The sequence below is a fragment of the Pelophylax lessonae genome (assembly GCF_965119305.1).
Source record: "Pelophylax lessonae genome assembly, chromosome: 3".
Taxonomy (NCBI): domain Eukaryota; kingdom Metazoa; phylum Chordata; class Amphibia; order Anura; family Ranidae; genus Pelophylax; species Pelophylax lessonae.
The window spans coordinates 306,726,669-306,747,303 of record NC_138770.1 but is presented as its reverse complement, the minus strand read 5'-3'; the positions used below and the strand labels follow the sequence as shown (position 1 = coordinate 306,747,303).

General features: G+C 37.3%; 1 protein-coding gene across 1 annotated transcript in view; it reads right to left on the bottom strand.

The window, feature by feature from the left end:
• Positions 1 to 219: 219 nt before the first annotated feature.
• LOC309550509 (uncharacterized protein) overlaps positions 220 to 20,635 on the bottom strand; it is a gene marked incomplete at its 5' end in the record, with an annotated part of 187,921 nt that continues 167,505 nt past the window's right edge. Inside the window, 9 exons of the mRNA XM_082250873.1 lie at positions 220 to 467; positions 2,097 to 2,203; positions 2,306 to 2,349; positions 5,148 to 5,336; positions 6,625 to 6,769; positions 8,994 to 9,166; positions 12,994 to 13,073; positions 17,194 to 17,267; positions 19,442 to 19,612. Of these exons, the coding sequence (XP_082106999.1) occupies positions 417 to 467; positions 2,097 to 2,203; positions 2,306 to 2,349; positions 5,148 to 5,336; positions 6,625 to 6,769; positions 8,994 to 9,166; positions 12,994 to 13,073; positions 17,194 to 17,267; positions 19,442 to 19,612 (1,034 nt within the window). The 3' untranslated portion in view covers positions 220 to 416. The remainder of the gene's footprint in view (positions 468 to 2,096; positions 2,204 to 2,305; positions 2,350 to 5,147; positions 5,337 to 6,624; positions 6,770 to 8,993; positions 9,167 to 12,993; positions 13,074 to 17,193; positions 17,268 to 19,441; positions 19,613 to 20,635) is intronic.

The following is a 20,635-nucleotide window of genomic DNA, read 5'->3' as shown; positions in this document are numbered from 1 at the left end:
GAAAAGGGGATTTCAATTGGTTGCCAAATGTAACACTTTCAGTTTTCCTTTAGTTCTCTGCAATAAAACATTGCAGATAGTGAGGACTGGCATGGGCATAGACACTGCTCTGCATATTTTAATCAAGATAGAATAGGAGTATATGTTTATACTTGTAGTGCATCCTTTTTTAGCTTAGGGATTTCATCAATAACATAAAAACAATAGATACGCAGCATATTGTTCTTTTAGGTCAGAGTTATTATTATTTAATACATTATTTTACATGTATTTAATACAGGAGACATTTAGCCTGTAATTATATAGGGATACAATTACATAAAGATTTTATTACACTTTGTAATTATTAGACAGTCTGTTCTCTGGACAGTTTTAGGAAACTGGTTGAAACATCAGCTTGAATTTCCCAGAGCTGTCTATTCATACAAGTTTAGATTAGGTTTAACTTCAGGTCGTTTAATCTTGACCTAGAAATAAGTAAAGAAAATAAATCAGAAATATGATATGTATTATATATTAAGCATGCAAAAAAATATAACATTTTATCCTGCCATGCAGGGTAGATAAGCCGATTTGTTTGAGTAGCATATATGCATATATTTTTCACTCCACCACTGCTCTGTACAGCTGCTGAGTCAGAAGAACATACCCCTTTCTTCTACGTTTTGAGAAGCATGTGACTCAATACATGTGACAGTATTGCTGGACCAATTACCAAGCACCAAGGCTGTCAAATTGAGTGAGTTTAGAGACCTATGTACAATGTAATCTACCACTTGAATGACTCATTGGGGTTGATTTGCTAAAACTGGAAAGTGCAAAATTTGGTGAAGCTTCTAACTTCAACTTGCTCAATTAAGCTTTGACAAAAAAAAAAAAACAAAAAACTTGGAAGCTGACTGGTTTCTAAGCAGATCTGCACCAGGTTTTGCACTCTCCAATTTTAGTAAATCAACCCCATAGTGCTTACACAAGGTTGCTTTTCTGGCTTCCAACAACCAAGTGAAATTGTTGGAAAATGAAGGAAAGATAAGTATATGAATTAAGTCAAATATTGAGATATTTCAATAGAACGCACCAAATTGTTGACACATCTCCATTTTTATGATAAAAATAGTTAATTGCTAATCTGTTTTTTATTTGGGTTGATAAACACTTTTTAGAGCCTCTTAAGGATTTGTTCATACTGTATTTGTGCATTTGCTGTAGTATAATTATGTAGTATGCTTTGCTGCAAAAAGCAGTTCTGTCCAGAGATGATTCAGTTCTATGTAGCCTGCTGAGAGCACCACAATGCATTCCAAAATGTTTTAATTCTAGAAATGAATGGAGTATACTATGGGAAGAGGACTTGGCTGGGTCTTGTTTGCAAAGGCTCTGTGGCAGAGCCAGACGATGCAAGTTTTGCCAAATGGATGTATATAGTAAGCCCAAAACACACCATTACAGAGACTATGAAAAGGAAAATTTACTAGGGCTAAACTGTTAATAATCCTACATCAAGTAAATTAAAAAAATCAATACAAACATAGTGATGAAGTTTGGACTAGAAGTCAATAAATGTAAAGTGTTACCAGACCCACAACAATAAAATCAGTCTGTATATGCAGTAAAGCATGACTGTTATAATCATTGTGGAACCTAAGGGTTTAATCATGTGCATTGTGTAGAGAGCTGTTTGATCCTGTCTTCTCTGATCTTCCCCTGCTTTTACTGTCACCAATCCATCTGTTGATAGTACAGAGCCTTTGGGACACTCCTCACATGCTCAGTTTGGTGTGTATTTCTAGAATTGTTTTTTTTTTCTGGGGAGGGTGCTTGTGATCAGCAAAGGGTCAATCAGCAATGTCCAGACAGAGAGCCAAGGGTTCTGCAGCCTCATAGGACAGTCAGAGGAGAATGAAAACTTCTCCTACAAGAAATAACCAGACACTGATAGAAGTCACAAGACTACTATAAACTGCTGATGAGAAAAGGTATTTAGCAGTTTATATTTACTAAAATATTTGCATTTCCATGTTCTGTGTACTGTGGGAGACCAGATATAGTGAATGCAGGGTCCTGGGTTTAGTAACACAAAGTAAAGTGATACATACCTCTGCCGTACTGTTTACTTTGTCTAAGTGTGGTTTCCAGGCAATCAAATTGGGTGACGTATCTGTGTTTAAAGAAGGGATCTCCTTATCTCCCAATCTTTGAAAAGCTAGAAGTTTAAATGCAAAGAAATGTTACATACCTTTCTGAGCAGCATGTGCCACTAAAAGCAAATACAAATACATTGAATAATTAATAAATATATACTCACGTGGAAAGATTGGTGGTTTCCAGCTAAATCGTGTTTGGTACAACCTGAATGAGAAAGAATGCATTTCATTCATATTATTGCTAGGGCATATGTAAAGGCAGAAGGAATATAAATGTAATAATAATAATAGAATGTAATATAGAAAAAGCAGACAGTCACAGACTAATTAAAAAGGAAACAGTGCTAAGGGAATAAAAAGGTTCATGAGGTTGTTTTGCTACAGCAATATAAAGAGCTTTGCAAACTTAAAGTGGTTGTAAACCCTCACGTATACCCAGTAAGGTGAACAGCATCAGATGATACACAGAGATGAAACACATCCTCCTACATAAGTTTTACTTGTATATCTACCGTCTTCCCCTTTCTATACTCTTTGAAAAGTGCAGATTGTGTTAAAAATCTTTATCTTTCAGTAATACATAGGGGTGGGTGGGGAGACTGGACTTACAATGTGTGGTAGCTTATTGGAGAAAAGGGACAACCCCCCCTCCCCATAGGCAGAGGAATGATGGAATATGCAGAGCTGTATTCTGAATCAACAAGCTCCCTGTTTATCTCCCTCTAAGCTCCCTCCTCAACTCCCCAACACAAATTTTCAGCTGCTATCTCATGTGTTGGAGAACCTGTCAGAAGTGACTCATGCTGATAACAGACGAACGAAGCACCAGAGAGAAAGGAAACTTAGAGCTTTGGAGAGAGATAAATAAATGCTACATATACAGTGCCTTTGCGAACTTATTCGGCCTCCTTGAACTTTGCGACCTTTTGCCACATTTCAGGCTTCAAACATAAAGATATAAAACTGTAATTTTTTGTGAAGAATCAACAACAAGTGGGACACAAACATGAAGTGGAATGAAATTTATTAGATATTTCAAACTTTTTTAACAAATAAAAAAGTGAAAAATTGGGTGTGCAAAATTATTCAGCCCCGTTAAGTTAATACTTAGTAGCGCCACCTTTTGCTGCGATTACAGCTGTAAGTCGCTTGGGGTATGTCTCTATCAGTTTTACACATCGAGAGACTGAAATTTTTGACCATTCCTCCTTGCAAAACAGCTCGAGCTCAGTGAGGTTAGATGGAGAGCAGCTTTCAGTTCTTTCCACAGGTTCTCGATAGGATTCAGGTCTGGACTTTGACTTGGCCATTCTAACACCTGGATACGTTTATTTGTGAACCATTCCATTGTAGATTTTGCTTTGTTTTGGATCATTGTCTTGTTGGAAGACAAATCTCCGTCCCAGTCTCAGGTCTTTTGCAGACACCATCAGGTTTTCTTCCAGAATGGTCTTGTATTTGGCTCCATCCATTTTCCCATCAATTTTAACCATCTTTCCTGTCCCTGCTGAAGAAAAGCAGGCCCAAACCATGATGCTGCCACCACCATGTTTGACAGTGGGGATGGTGTGTTCAGGGTGATGAGCTGTGTTGCTTTTATGCCAAACATAACATTTTGCATTGTTGCCAAAAAGTTCGATTTTGGTTTCATGTGACCAGAGTACCTTCTTCCACATGTTTGGCGTGTCTTCCAGGTGGCTTGTGGCAAACTTTAAATGACACTTTTTATGGATATCTTTAAGAAATGGCTTTCTTCTTGCCACTCTTCCATAAAGGCCAGATTTGTGCAGTATATGACTGATTGTTGTCCTATGGACAGAGTCTCCCACCTCAGCTGTAGATCTCTGCAGTTCATCCAGAGTGATCATTGGCCTCTTGGCTGCATCTCTGATCAGTCTTCTCCTTGTATGAGCTGAAAGTTTAGAGGGACGGCCAGGTCTTCGTAGATTTGCAGTGGTCTGATACTCCTTCCATTTCAATATTATTGCTTGCACAGTGCTCCTTGGGATGTTTAAAGCTTGAGAAATCTTTTTGTATCCAAATCCGGCTTTAAACTTCTCCACAACAGTATCTCAGACCTGCCTGGTGTGTTCCTTGTTCTTCATGATGCTTTCTGCGCTTTAAACGGACATCTGAGACTATCACAGTGCAGGTGCATTTATATGGAGACTTGATTTCACACAGGTGGATTCTATTTATCATCATTAGTCATTTAGGTCAACATTGGATCTTTCAGAGATCCTCACTGAACTTCTGGAGAGAGTTTGCTGCACTGAAAGTAAAGGGGCTGAATAATTTTGCACGCTCAATTTTTCAGTTTTTTATTTGTTAATAATGTTTGAAATATCCAATAAATTTCGTTCCACTTCATGATTGTGTCCCACTTGTTGTTGATTCTTCACAAAAAAATACAGTTTTATATCTTTATGTTTGAAGCCTGAAATGTGGCAAAAGGTCGCAAAGGGGGCCGAATACTTTCACAAGGCACTGTATGTGCTTAGTTCAATTTTCATGAATGGGGTTTACAACCACTTTAAGGTGCCTCATATTAGGGCCATCACATACATCATCAAATTAACTCTCCAGCATTTACAAAAACTAACATATCTGGTTGGGTGGGCTGACCCTTTAAATCCTATGTATAACTTTTTTTACATATGACATACATGAACAGATGTGTTAAGTCTAATGTATGGCAATTAAATGAAATAGATTTTTCCTATTAGAGTATTTTAAGGTAACTGCAGAGAAATATAAATCAGCCACCTACTGTATAATACTTGTCTCCTTACAGGAAAATAACCAACACAAAGCATGGTGATTATTGTGTACTTTTCACAGCTACATACTGTATATCACAGCTATATATTGCTAATAGTGGCAATAGCCCTTTCCCTGTAATTTCATACATTGTATGTTGTTTTTTTTTTTTTTTACGTAATACTTTTAATATTAGCACAACAATAGCATCCAAGTACATATTGGCAGATAGTTATCACTTACTGGTCTGTATCATCATGACTATTTTTGCTTCGCCTCTTTCTATAGATGTATATTCCCAACACTATGCCCATGATCAACAGGAAGAGGAATGCCAAAGCTCCAAATAATATTCCAAAGAATGCATTAAGGTTCATTGAGAGGTTTTCACATCGTTCACCAGAGGTGGTATAAATAGTGAACGGTTTGCAACTGAAAGAAAAAAGATAATACATTTTAAGTTACAAGACATAAACTGGCTGTTGATATAGTGATAATATTTAAAATGCTAAAAATACATTTGTTTTTAGGAAACATTTTTGTTAGGAAAATGTACTGATTTTACCAAAAAATAAGCAAATAGTGTGTCTTTCTCATAGAAACAAACAAAAAATAGTCCACGAGAAAAGAACCCAGGGTGGCATTAATCTTTTCTATATGACTGCTATATGACTGCTTGTAAATTTAACTTAATGAATTCAACTATATATCATAAATTCAAAAGTGTTATTGTAGCACAGTGGCATAGGAATGGCAGTTTCCAAAGTGGGACAAAGCTGCATTTGTTTGCTGTCAACTTGCAGATACCCAAAATAAGGCTCTATTAATTATTTTTAACAGTTAGAACAGAGATACTCACAGGTTTTGATGTCTAAAGGGTAAGAAACATGTGTGCTGCTAAGACTCTGTCTGTAATTCAAATGGACAAAGACCTGTGCGTGTCAGGTAGGAATTATGGTGAAAAGAAAAGAGGGTGCACTAGTGCATTATCCAACAGATTTATTAAAGGATATGATAACAATCATAAAGATTTCTACTCACAAACATAAGTTAAAAACATGTTCGTCAGGCTACATGTGCGCTATCGCTCATCAGTTGCTCGAATCACCGAACCTAGGAGTGGGGGGTCCTGGATGAGACCGCTCAAGCTGACACGTTTCGAAGGACTGGCCTTCTTCTTCAGAGGCTCCCAGGTTTGGCGATTTGAGCAACCAATGAAAGATGGCCACACATGTGGCCTGACGAGCGTGTTTTAAATTTATGTTTGTGAGTAGAAATATGTATGAACTTATTCATATCTTTTAACAAATCTGTTGGATAATGCACTAGGCCAGTGTACCCTATTTTCTTCTTCTATTTTCACAACACTGTCAGGAAGACCCCAGTCCTAGAGGGCAGCAAAGCATCTATGAGATTTTCCATGATTTGACCAGGCTGTGACACTACACAGTCAGCTTACTCTAGCACAGGATTGTGTTGTTCTTTTCTATAGGAATTATGGTACTGAAGACTCTTGGGTATATGAGGTGTGGATAAAACTGTGTGTAAGGTAGGAATTACGGTGCTGAAGATGCATGGGTAAATGAGGTGTGCATAATACTGTGTGTGTGTAGGGTTGGGATTATGGTGCTGGAGATTTTGGGTTATATAATGTATGGATAGATAGATATTTCTGTAGGATTGGATGAGAAAACATCACAAGAAGAGCATGTTTACTTACGTGCAGGTAGCGTTGCCTTCAATCAGAGTACAAGTTCCATCATTCATACAGTATGAATTACACTTAGAAATACATTGGAAAGTGTTAGGATCCAATACAAAGCCATTCACACATGAGAAATTCTGTGCCAGCTCAAGCACGGTTACTAAGAGAAAGACAAGGATATACAATTATTAGGATAGTTAAGCAAATTTATGGTGCTTTCCTAACATACATTTAAAAACAAATTCCTGAATTGTAGACATTTACCTTGGATGAGTTGAATGTCAAAATATAATGACTAAAAAAAACTAGAGCATTCACACAAAGTCAAGCGATTTAGCATAATGTTGCATTTTGAGAAAATGGGAATAAACCCTTGATGAGGTGGATGGATGTAATCAGGTGCATGCAGACCTGCCTATAATTTGGGACCAGTATTATATGATGAAATATATTTCATGAGGCAGTGGTATGCTAAAAAACGATTTTCACTAACTGATGGGATGGTGATGTTATAGAAGGAAACTTAATTATGGGCTTTAAGACACACTTTTAGTAAAGCCATTGGCACTGTTTTCTGGCAATATAGCCCTTTAACCTGGCCTGCTCCAAATTCAAATATTCCTTCTGCCCATTTCTGTAGCTTTACTGAGATGTGCATCAGAATCTGGTAGATCTTAATAGCGCTGATACTGCACAAAATTCAAAAATATTCGCCTCTACTTAATGAAACTCTAAGTTGGTGTACAGAGACAAGCACAGTGCCTGTCTCTGTGCACTGTGTAGCAGGTGGTAGGTTTGCTGCTGATAGCCTTTCCCTTCTTGTCACTGGCTGTTAAGGACAATGTCAGCTTTAGAGCCAATAGCCTTCTAACAACCACTGACACTGACAGTAAGCTGGGCCTGATGGGGATTCACAGGCACTAGTTTTTTATCCGGTCTGCTCTCACCTTGTGATTGAGAGCAGGCAGTGAGCAGATTCTATAGCCAATAACAGGCTGTCTACTGGATACAGATAAACTCACTGCCTGCTCTCAATCACAAAGGGAGCAAACCTGATGGGGAACTAGTGCCTGTACATTCCATCAGGCTAAACTCATTCAGCTTTAAACTTCTTGGTACTGTGCTATCTGTTTGACAGCTGAAGTGTCAGGAGGAAGCTCAGCTACACAGTCCCAGCACTTTCCCATATGCACCATGTGCTCCAGATTCGTGTACCTGTTTACAACAGGTACATTATTTTGTCACCTGCGTTTACATTTGTCATGCAGAGGCACATTGGAAGTTTTTTTTTTTTTTTTAAAGTCCCCTGACTGCTTTATGGGGACTTTTTTGTTCACGAGCACTGGATGTGTAGTGCTTGATAATTTTTTTTTTGTTTGTTTAAATTTCTACATTATACTTTGTGAGCTACTTTGCCTTTATTTAAATGTGCAGTGTTTCATTGTATTATATTTAACTTAAACAAGTGCTGCAATTAAAAAATAAATAATTTATTGGGCATCTAAACTGTCTTCAAAGCAAAATAATTTTAACTGCACAGTTTCAGAACAGGCAAACATTTAATATAAAAATAAGGAAAAAAAAAAAAAACAAACAAAATGCTATTAGTCCATTAAAACAGGTCATATCCTTAACTCCCTCCCTGGGCACGCTGCAAACACTGCCCCTCTAACCACCTTTTTATAAACCACATTTTATAAACCCACTATAAATGTTGACCCTATATTACTGATTAAGCCACATATAGTAATCCAAATGATACTATAGTTTTCTCCTTCCGTACCATGCGAGACAACCATCCCCTATTTGTAAATGTACAACTATACTACTCAATTTGCATTTATACATGATTAGTTTGTAATCTCAGTCCTTGTACTGGGCATGCTGTTTATTACTGCTCTTTCTATCTTCTGAAATTTCCAATAAAAGATAAAAAAAAAAAAAACAGGTCATAGGTTTTCACTATAAAATGTATTGCTTACATATTACTTATTCAACTGTATCAAAGTGAATTCATCAAATACATTTTAAAACAGCAAGGTCATGATATTTCAGAGTTTATTAATTGCATCCTCAATCAAAATATTTTTTGTATTGTAGTATATGATATAACTATCTAATTGTACTTCCAACAAAATAGATTTTGCAGTTTCTGAGTGTTGTAGGCCTTTAATATTTATTTTTTTAAACAAAAAGTATTTTCTAGACGGGACTTAAAATACTCCATATACTTACACGGAATCTGGCCCTGGTTAATAGCACATACCAATCTACATCATTTTTTGTTGGTTATAGCAAGCCTAGCAATTTTAGAAATGGATCTTTTAGCATAGTAAAGGATACAATAAGGATTTAGTAAACAGTAAAGGGTGGTAAACACTTACACATGTCACCACTTATGGCGTTAGATATTGTAGGCACTGTTGAACGTGTACTTCTTTGTTTAGTTGTAAAAATGTGATTCACCAATTGGTCATTTAAGAATCCAATTACTGTGATATTTGCAACATATGTAAACCGTGCTGTGAAATATGCGGTCCAACTATTACTATTATTCCTGAAAAGATCAGAAAAATACAAAAATAATCAAACCATAAAAATATAAACATAATTACTAAAAATGAAATTCTAGCATTCACATCTAAATTCATGTGTATTGAAACAGCAACACGTAACATGTCAAAGCAGCAATTTAATATACTAGACATCTAATAATGTAGACACCAAAATACTTGAAGCTGTGGCACTAATTGAAAATGGTTAGCGCTTCTGTACACATTCCCAATGGTAGCTAAAAAATTATTGCATCGTGAGAAAATATTATTACATGTAGGAAAGGGATTCAATTGCAATTGTCAGCATATAGTTAAACCTCATTCTAGCAATTGATGAAACACACGTGCATTACATTTCCAGTACAGTGACATCATCTCGCATATTTGTGCCTTTAGTTCCGATTTAAGGTGAAGTGGTCTGTATTTTAGTTATATACTGTAAAGTGCACAGTCTCTACTTCTTTAAGCAATTCAACTACACAGAACTGAATAATATATATGATTAAAAAAATTGAACATAGACTGTATATATTCTGGTACCTCATCCGTAATTGACACCCAGAAAATTATATTTTAGAACCTTGAGGATTTTACTAATACCAGAGAAGGACAGTGAGACGATGTATTATAAAAAGAATATTTTATCACAAAAAGCTAAAAAAATGTCATAAAACCATACAAATCAGTGCTTTTATGGATAATACAGGCCATGAATATGAGATTTCTTCAATATTCCTTTGCTAATGCTTCAAGAGGTCGACCCGTTTTGCAATTATTGCTTCCTCAAGACCTCAAATTTTGTCATTTTCAAAGAAAACATTGGTATGCAATATCAATAATAGCCAAATATATGTTGTATGACCAAGGGTGGATGGTAAAATGTAGCTGCTTTGGCTCATGGGAACTTTTGGTGTGGGTCAGTACTATATATGAGGAAATACCGGTACATTGGATATGGCATACCCCAGGCGGTGAAGGATGCTCTGTGATAACACATTTCTTAAGGGATTGAACATCTGAGATGTTGTTGTGCTGAACTACAGTATATATAATTTAAGGCTATGTTACTAAGGTATTACAGCCATATTTGCTGGCACCACAATTTTGTTGTTCTGTGTCACATGTCACATGATATCCCTGTGTCATACGACATATATTCGGCAATTATTGATACTTACATTGGCGCATACAAATGCCTGTACTATCCATATAAGCACTGATTTGTATGGTTTTATGATATTTTTTAGCTTTTTGTAATAAAATATATTTTTTAAAATACGTAAAGTTCGCAAGGTTTTAAAATTTTTATTTTTGTGTTATATATGATTATATATATATATATATATATATATATATATATATATATATATACTGTATATTTCTATTGTTCAAAATGATTCTCTAACTTCATTCTCTGGGGTTCTTCAGTGTCACTTTCCGAGAGGAATGCTATCTCTACATATAATCATGCAGAGTATAGGGTAGTTACAGTCTACAAGATATATGCTGCTGTTTAAAGAACAAAAAAAAAAAATCACATTTGTACTAGTCCCACAAATATATTGCCTATTCATTTAGGCCAGTTTCACCAACAACTTTATTTGATTTATTTTGAAGATTTAGAAACATTTGTCTGTCTATAATCAGACTTGGTTTTTTGTTTTCTGCAGCCACACTTAGCATATTATCCTGCAGTTTTGTTATAAGAAACAAGTAACAAACCCATTTTGTAAAAGGTCCACATTCCACTTCTGTATATGGTGAGAGTATATATGGCTCATGTCATATTAAAAGCATTCTGAGTGTATTGTAGACATCACTATTGCAACATATTTTTGCATTACCTAATTATACAACAAATATAATAAGGATGTGCTGCAACAGTGATTTGTACAATACACTTGGAAAGCATTTAAAGGTGTATTGTGAGAATGATGGTAATCCAATTCATACCCCATCTATTAAAAGCAAGTAATTTATCTCTTACTAGTATAATTATCTGATAGAGTTTGTATGTATTGCTTTATTGCAAATTTTTCTTAATATCTAAACTTGTTGGATTGCTGATTGATTCAATGTTAATGGTCATAGCAACAGGATTTAACTGCACATGCATTGTTATAAAGTATGCTGCATCGTAAAAATCCTGGATACATTTATCATATGTTGCATATGTTGCATTTCTATTAAAACCGGTGCTTTTTTGTTGCTTATTTGTTGTTACATTTTTAGTGATTATTTTGTTCAATATTGATCTTGTATTTCACATAATAAATAAACAGTTTTCTCTACGACATTGGGGTCGATTTACTAAAGGGAAATAGAATATGCACTTGCAAGTGCGATTGCACTAATTTTTCCTAGAGCTTAGTTAACCACTTGCCGACCGCCCCACGCAGATTTCCTGCAGCAGGGCGGCTCGGCTGCGCATAATCACATGGATATATGTGACTATGTGCCGCCGGAGCTGTGCTTTCCTATGTGATTAGACACAGTGGGAGTCAGACAGCAAGAGGAGTGGGCTCAATCGCCGCCGGCCTCCCGCTATCTTCAGAGAAACTGACAGGAGAGCCACCTGACTATGTAAACAAAGCAGGTGGCTCTTCTGTCGGACAGGCACAGTGCTCAAACAACAATCTCTGTGTGCCTGTCACAGAGTCCCCCCCACACAGTTAGCAAGCACATTTAGGTTTACATTTAAATCCTTGATCACCACCAGTATTAACCCCTTCCCTGCCATTGTCATTATTACAGTAACAGTACATATTATTTAGCACTGATTACTGTAGTAATGTCACTGGTTAGGGGTCCGATCTGTCCGCCGAAATGTCGCAGTCCTGCTAAAAAAATTGCTGATAGCCACCATTACTAATAAAAATAAAAAAATAAAAAGTCCAAAAATCTATCCCATAGTTTGTAAAAGCTATAACCTTTGCGCAAACGTTTTTTGGGATTTTCTTTACCAAAAATATGTAGCAGAATACAAATTGGCCTAAAGTGATAAAAAATTTTTTCATTTTTTACATTTTTTTATCGGGAATGTTTTATAGCAGAAAGTAAAAAATATTGTGTTTTTTTCAAAAGTGTCGCTCCTAAAAACTACAGGAGGTGATCAAATACCACCAAAAGAAATCACTATTTATGGCAAAAAAAGGACATCCATTGTATTTGGGTATACCATCGCATGACCGCGCAATTGTTAAAGTAACGAAGTGCCGAATTGCAAAAAATGGCCTGGTCATTAAGAGGGTAAAACCTTCCAGGGCTGAAGTGGTTAATGTGGTATAGCTTTATTTTATGAAGAATACCCAATCAAGTGCAAGGAAAAAATCTGCATTTTTGCATGTGATAGGCAGGTGGAAAACAGCAGAGCTATACTACATCTACACAGCTCTGGGCAAAATGAGTGCAACTGCAATTGCAAAGTGCACAGTCTATTTGCCTTTAGTAAATTCACCCCTTTGTGTTTACAGGGAATTTGAGGTTTTCTAATGAGATAAATGAAAATATAAATAAGATAGATAAATAGACAGACAGATAGATAATTTAGACATAGCTGTTTACTGCTAGGCTCTGCAATTTCCATTTATATTCTGAATAGAACGTGGGATCAAATTTTGCTTTTTTTTTACAGCATAGAAGTAAAGAACCTACTGTGCCATTAATATTCTGTTGTTATATAATGAAAAATATTAGAACACCTAAAGATTCATCCTAGTTGTTATGTACTCTACCTGTGATCTTCAATTAAAACCTTAAAACAAGGGGAACATTAACAGAAAAATACTTAAAAAAGAATAAAACAAGAAACATAACAGTTTGCACTTACGTAGGGTTCGTCATGTTATTGTTTTTATTATCAAACACAGAATCTACATCAATTGGAGCAGTTGTAAGGGTTGACCTAATCTGCATGGGAACATGAAGATGAGATAAGTGGTATTAAAATGTTTGTTTGATATTTTCTGAGCAATACTTATTAATTAGAAAGTGATAGAAATACATGATTAAAATCAAGTAGAAACTAAAGAGACATGCCATTAAGATGCACCTCTTCATCAAACCCCTGATACCCTAGCACCATAAACTTTAAAAGATCTTCTGTGTGAAAAAGCTTACAGCAGTAAGAACATGTGTGCACATCCAACCTTCCTGTTATGTCTTTAGATAGCTTATTATAAACTTGCTGTCAAACTATGGACATTCACATGGATATACAGTATATTCCTAACAAACAGAAATTAGCTTTAAAACAAGCCATGACCTCTGTACCGACAGAAACGGTGTAGTTGACTTAGGCCCCTTTCACACTTGTGAGACTTGTCCTGTGACTTGGGACTGCAAAGTCATGTGACAAGTTGTACCCCATGATTTCCAATGAGTACCGTTCATATCTGTGCGACTTCAAGTGGTAGCAACTTTAAAGTTGTCCCTGAACTACTTTGGTCTGACTTTGATGCGACTTGAGGTCCATAGACCTCAAGATTACACAGGCATTGCTTCAAGTCCAGTCAAAGTCACGACAAAAAATTGCGGCAAAGTTGCAAGACTTTCAGGTCGCACAAGTGTGAAAGGGGGCCTTACTAAAACTGGAAAATGCAAAATCTGCTGCAGCTCTGCGTAGTATTCAATCAGCTTCCAGGCTTTTTTGTCAAAGCCTAATTAAATAAGCTGAAGTTAGAAGCTGATTGGCTACCATGCAGAGCTGCACCAGATTTTGCACTCTCCAGTTTTAGTAAATCAACCCCTGTAAAACAACCCCTTCTGAAAGTTCACAGCAGAAGCAATTAGGTCACTCGTCCAAAAAACTCAGCTCAGCATGAACTGATCAGCTGACAGAAACATTTGGAATTACTGTTTCTGCTGTGAAATTTGAGGATATATAGCTCCACATAGTCTGCCACTACAGAAATCAATGGGTGCTTATTTTAAAACGCATTGACTGTTTCTTTAGAAATGTTATGTACACAGGCTGTCCACAGGTTATCCTTAAAACCCAAGTTTATCACATTGTACATAATATACAATTAGTGTGATGTGTCCCTTGTGTTGATTCTTCTCATTTCAGTAAAGATCTTCATCTGTCCTAACCCACTACCCCAATCTAACTGCCCCCCCCCCCCCACACCCACATAACCGATGCTGTAGTCTTTTGGTGCAGCAGAGATTAATACAGTAAAGGTACAAACAAATGGTCACTGCCTTCACCTATAACTGGCCTTGGAAGCAAGGAGCACATGGAAGGGTGACACATGTCAAACAAAATCAAAGCCTCCATAGTAGAAGCAAATGCATTATAAAGGATAGGAAGAGGGAAAGTGAGCCTGAAGGGAGCCCACCCCTCCTTTAAAGCACAGGGGCACACTGGACACCCAGCATTCAGCACAATGGCAGCAATGTCCAAAGGCCAGTTATAGATGAGGGCAGTGGCCATTTGCTTGTACTTTTAGAATACTGGTGAGAGGATGCACTGGACACATCGCTGCCATTGTGCTATATTCTGGTTGCCCAGTGCTCCCCTGTGCCTTTAAGGAGGGGTGGGCTCCCTCACCCTCTCCCTATTCATTACAATGCATGTGCTTCTACTATAATGCATGTGCTTCAACATTTAGGACTGCAGACAATACTGGGGTGCCGTGGAGAGGCTCTGCAGCTTACGCATGTATTTGCAAATATGTGCTAACTAAATGCATCAACTAACGCATACTGTTAGACAAAACAATTTGGTTGTTTGCAGATTGGTCGGTAAGTTGAGCTGGGAATTTTCTTTGTTTTTTTTAATACAGTAAAGGGGTTGCCAGGACATTTCATCAAGAGAGCTTGACTCTGCCTGCCTTTTCCTGCCAGATCTGCCATTTATAGAAGCTATACTACAGCATCTATGAATGGCACAGGATCTATGAATGGGAGATAGGTGGAAGATTGATAGCTCCACACCTCCATTCAGAGATCCTGTGTCATTCATAGAAGCTGTAGTAAGGCTTTTATGAACAATGGATCTGGCAGGAAAGGGCAGGCATAGTTGAGCTCTCTTGATAATAGCTCCTTTTAACCATTTTCCTCTATTAACCCCTGCCGTACCAGAAGAATACAGCTACGGGGTGGGGAGTATAGGACAGAGGGAGATTTTTTTATTGTATTTTTATTTGGGTTTTTATAAGAAACGACAGGAGATTTCAGAGCCAGTACAAAAGTACATCAAAATACATTCAGAAATGTGCAGAAGAAATTGAAATCTACATAAAAAATGTATTTCTTGACAAATTTAAACAGAGAAAACAGAGCCTTTTCTTTGGCGCATAACATAATAAGAAAGCAAGACAAAAAAGGTGGCAGAACAAGCCATTAAACATTGTGTGTCATATAGAAGGGTTGTGGTAGAACTAAGTCTGACCTCCACTTGTCTAGTGACAAAATGTATCACAAAGTCAGTTTGTATACAAATCAACCAAGGGGCAACGGAAAATTGCTTTATGTCATACATGGTCTAGCCAGAATTAAGGAGTGTGATCAGGGCAGAGAGGTGCACCGAAAGCAGATGGATCCCAAAATGCCCGTACATTAAATTATTTTAGGTTATCCCCGACTTTGGCTTTGAGATGTGACAGAGGAATATTTTAGCTTAAGAATCAACACAAGTCACACATCATAATAACTGTACGTTATGTCCCATGTGCTGCTTTTTACGTTTTTATGTTTAGCTAAATTTAGGCTTTAAAGTGACACTAAAGGCTCAGATTTTTTCCCTAAAATAAAAAAGAGGGTTATACATATCTGCTATATGCAATAATATTGCACAGAGCAGTCCCTTACCTCCTCTTCTGGAGTTCCCAACTGGCTCTGTCCGCTCCTCATCTCCTGCAAGTGCCCCCATAGCAAGCTGGGTGCTATGGGGGCACACGTTCAGGCACTCTCCCGAGCTGGGCTGTGTGTGAGGTGTGCAAAGACCCCTCTACTCCTTCTTCACAGGATTTGACTGACAACAGCAGGAGCCTATAACTGCAACTGCTCTCAGTGTGTCCTGTGAGAAGAGAGACCAGTGCCGTTGCAGACAAGCACAACGCAGGATTGAAAGACTCATGTAAGTATTTTTCAGGGTTGGAGTGGGATTGGGGTGGGAGACATCAAGTGGAAGGTTTTTTTGCCTTAATGCAGGTACTGCATTAAGGTAAAATAAACCTTTTTACTTTGGAAACACCTTGCGTTTCTATTATGGTATAAGTTGATTAAATAAATTGAGTGATTTTATTAAGTGGGATTACAACCTCTGTTTCTTTAAAGGCAGGGTGTATCAGTGTGATCCTGAACCATTGCTGATCAATAACATTACAAACCATTACAAACATTACAAACCATCACCACAGAAGAAAGCTACTTTAATCTAAGTACATGCAATGTTTCTTACTACACAAACAAACACAGCCAATCATTAAATATAATGTGATAGGAGGCTAAAAGGACTACTGGAAAATAATAAACAGAGAAAAATTATTTTACAACAGTAGATCTGGTATAATCACTAAGTATTAGTATCACTAAGTAGTATTAGTGATTGAATACATATTTTTATTTATAGAAAGGCCAGCGATGAAACTCTTTCGTATACAATTTCAATACAAACTACGTGTTTGTGCCCACTCTCTAAACTATATCATGAATTATACCATAGCATGGGTAGAATAGTTGGGTAAGTTTGCATCACATTTAGAGACCAGGGAGTTTTCTAGGCTTCTACAAAAGGTAGCTCAGAAATAGCTGCTCACTGCTAGACCGTCTCACTTCATACAGAGCTGTAGGAACTATACACATGAGGAGCAGTATGTCCCTCCATACTCTTTCAGTTGTGTTCTAAATCTAGTTTACCTGTTTTTTTTTTTCTTTCAACATTTGCAGAATTTATTAATCAATCGTGCAATCAAGAATTTACTTTGTGCTTAATTTTAACAACAATATTTTTACTTAATATTTTGCATGAAGATCTGTTTCGATTTATTTTTAAAGATGTATTATTATCACAAAATATCCATACCTTATTATAACCATCTTCTTCTGTGAAGTTATCTGAATGTGTAAAGGATACATACACAGACCTTTTTCTCGTACCTGTTAACATGAAATTAGCAGTTAGATCATTCGTTTTACTTGGCAATAACAAAAATCATATGGAAGAATCTTTAAACTAAGGGACTATTTGTGTATTTTGTAGGCTAGGTTCTAGTTTTCGAAAAGAATGCAAGAAATCGCACGAAAGAAACAAAAAAGAACCGTGCAGACTTGCTGACCTCTCCTTCTCAGAAGGTTTTCCTGGCTGTCATGCTAAGACACTTTTTATACAAGTATAGCAATAAAATAATCATAATAATAAAAAATTTCAACATATTTCTAAATCTCATTTACATCATGCATGTTTCCAGTATGTAACTTAAATGTATTGATGTAAAACACAGTCAGATAATTAACATGTTCAGAAGGAGGCCAGCAAAAACAGCCTCTAACCAGTTCTTACAGTGTCTTTCCCCTGTTTTTAGCCTGACCTCCAACCTGCATGGGGCTTCATGGGGCTGGGTTGCAGGAGCTTTGAGGTGTGTTTCTTTCCCAATATACAAGACAGCTCACTAGTATGTGACACCTTCACAGGAACTGAGCTGTTCTCCTGGTTCAGACTTGGTTTAGACTATGATGAGGAGGAGTTCTAAACAACTTTCAAATTAACTATACTGTGTGTATATGGGAGTGGTGTAGGCATTAGACCATACGTTTCTTAAGAGATAGATATCAAATAAATGGTACAAACATTGTAAAACACTACAGAAGAAGTGCCAGTGCTATATAAATCAAACCCTTATGATAGCTGAGCAAAGCTGCCAAAAATAGAAGCACTCAATAACACTTATCTCCATTTTGATGTTTGCCGATACTATCATTGTAATATTTTAACCACTTGCCAACCAGCCGCCGATATACGGTGGCAGGTCAGCAGGTTCCCGCAAATCGTCGTACCTGTACGGCGCTTCAGGGGAGCGATCGTGGAGGCACGAAGCTTACCGGGGAAGCTTATCTGCGGGGGTTCGCACCTGTGATTGCCGCCGAGCACCCGCAATTGCTCCCTGTGGAGACAGAACGATGGTCTGCTGTTGTAAACACAGCAGACCGTCGTTCTGCTAGCAATCAACACAGGCCTCCTATGTTCCTCCTTTTTTAGGAACACAGGTCCCTGTATTGATTCCATAAGCCCACCCCCTCACAGTTATAAAACACCCCCTAGGCCTACATTTACCCTTTGATCGCCCCTGGGTTACCCCATCCCTGCCAGTGTCATTAGTACAGTAACAGTGCATATTTTTAGCACTGATAACTGTAGTATTGTCACTGGTCCCCCCAAAAGTGTCAAAAATGTCAGTTAGGTGTCCCATCTGCCTGTTCCAATGTCACAGTTCCTCTAAAAATTGCTGATCGCTGCCATTACTAATAATAAAAAAAAAATGACATAAATCTTTCCTCTAGTTTGTAGACGCGATAAATTTTGCGCAAACCAATCAAAATACGCTTATTGGGATTTTTCTTACCAAAAATATCTAACAGAATACAAATTGGCCTAAAATAATGAAATAATTAGATTTTTACCTTTTTATTTTATTGGGAATGTTATAGTGCAAAAAATAAAAATCGCAGAGGTGATCAAATACCACCAAAAGAAAGCTCTATTTGTGGGGAAAAAAGGACATAAATTTTATTTGGGTACAGCATCTCACGACTGCACAATTGTCAGTTAAAATAACGCATTGCCGAATCGCAAAAAATGACCTGGTCATTAAGTGGGAAAATCTTAAGGTCCAGAAGTGGTTAAAGCCCAAGTCCAGTCAATATGTTTTATTTAATTTTGAATAGAGAAAGAAAGGGTTAGAGTGCCAGTCAGGTTTTAACTGTCTGCATGCCTATAGAGGGAATTTGCCATCACTTCCTGTCAGAGCAAGGGTGACAAAGAGAAATAAAAACCTGAATTAATATTCCACTCTTCCCTACTTTACCCAAGAAAAAAAAAAAGCTGGAGGTAGGTGCTACATTTTGCAGACTTGATCATTGATAGAAACAAGAAACAAAAAGCACCCCCCATATTCCCTACAACCAATCACATCCTCTGTTCTAGTTCGAGTAGCTCAGGGACAGGAAACAAAAGATATTTCCCCCGGGTGGTTACACACAGAAATTCAAACCTGAATAAAAAACTGGCCTGGAGTTAGACTGTTAACTTAAATATAAATCTAAGCTGCGCTTACCTGGTTTCAGTTGTGCTGGGTAACTGTTCTTCGTTACTGTACATTTTTCACCAGTATATGCATCAGGGCACTGACATACAGGATTGCAGGATGGCAGATTTTTTGTACATGTTCCACCATTGCTGCAATAATTTGCTTCACATGCATTACAAGAACAGACAGTGCCATTCCCTGTAGATAAATGAAAACAGTATATTGGTTAATATACTCTCATTCTGAACATATTGGAACTTATTAAGATGATGTAGAGAAGCAACATGATTTTACAGCTCTAGTGTAAAAGGCCTGATGGGTAGCACTTCATAAAAGTGGGGACCACACCTAGAAGATTTAAACTTCAGTTCCAGATAAAACTGGCAGCTTATGCCTCGTACACATGATCAGATAATCGTACGAAAAAAATAGCTTTCAAATTGATCGCACGATAATCTGATTAGTACACACAATTTTCGGCAGCCGATCACAACAGTTCTTCCAACAATATCCGAAGGGACAAACACGAAAACTTCTCGTATGATAGCCTAGCGAACGACAATAATTTAATCAGTACAGTATGCGTCCACTGAAAATCGATAGACAAAGACCAGGCATGATCAGAAGAAACATGAACATAACCTGGAAAAAGCCTGACTGCCATTGTCTTTGTTTTGCTCTATCTTATACGTAGCTACGCAACCAGTAAACTTTTCCAGAATTGTACTAAAAAAAAAATCATACGTTTAATAGGCATTGTTGAATTCGATTACTAGTATCAAGCAACAAAATGCGAACGATAAGTCGTCCGATTATCTGATCGTGTGTACAAGGCATCAGTAATGGGTGCATGTCTCTTTTCTTCTTAGAACAGAGACCTCCCTGAGTACATAACTCAAGTTTAGAATCTTCACTCAGTAAACTGTATGAAGATTATTAGATTCTGGCCTGGCTGCCTGTGTGCTGGTTCTGATAGCAGAGGAGCATTCACCTGACTGCAGATCACTTGCCCAGCTACCTCAACAAGTGTGGCCTCTCTAAACTGCACAGGGAGCGAAGCTGAAGAATTTATACTAATTGTACGGGCCCAAAAACCCAGGGAATTGTGTAAAATGGAGTTAAAGGGACTGCATCTGCATTTGAGCATGGTGAGTAAATGAGTAATCCACTACAATCTCATTTAAGTCCTGTCATTTTTAGGCAACTTAAACCATTTTAAAT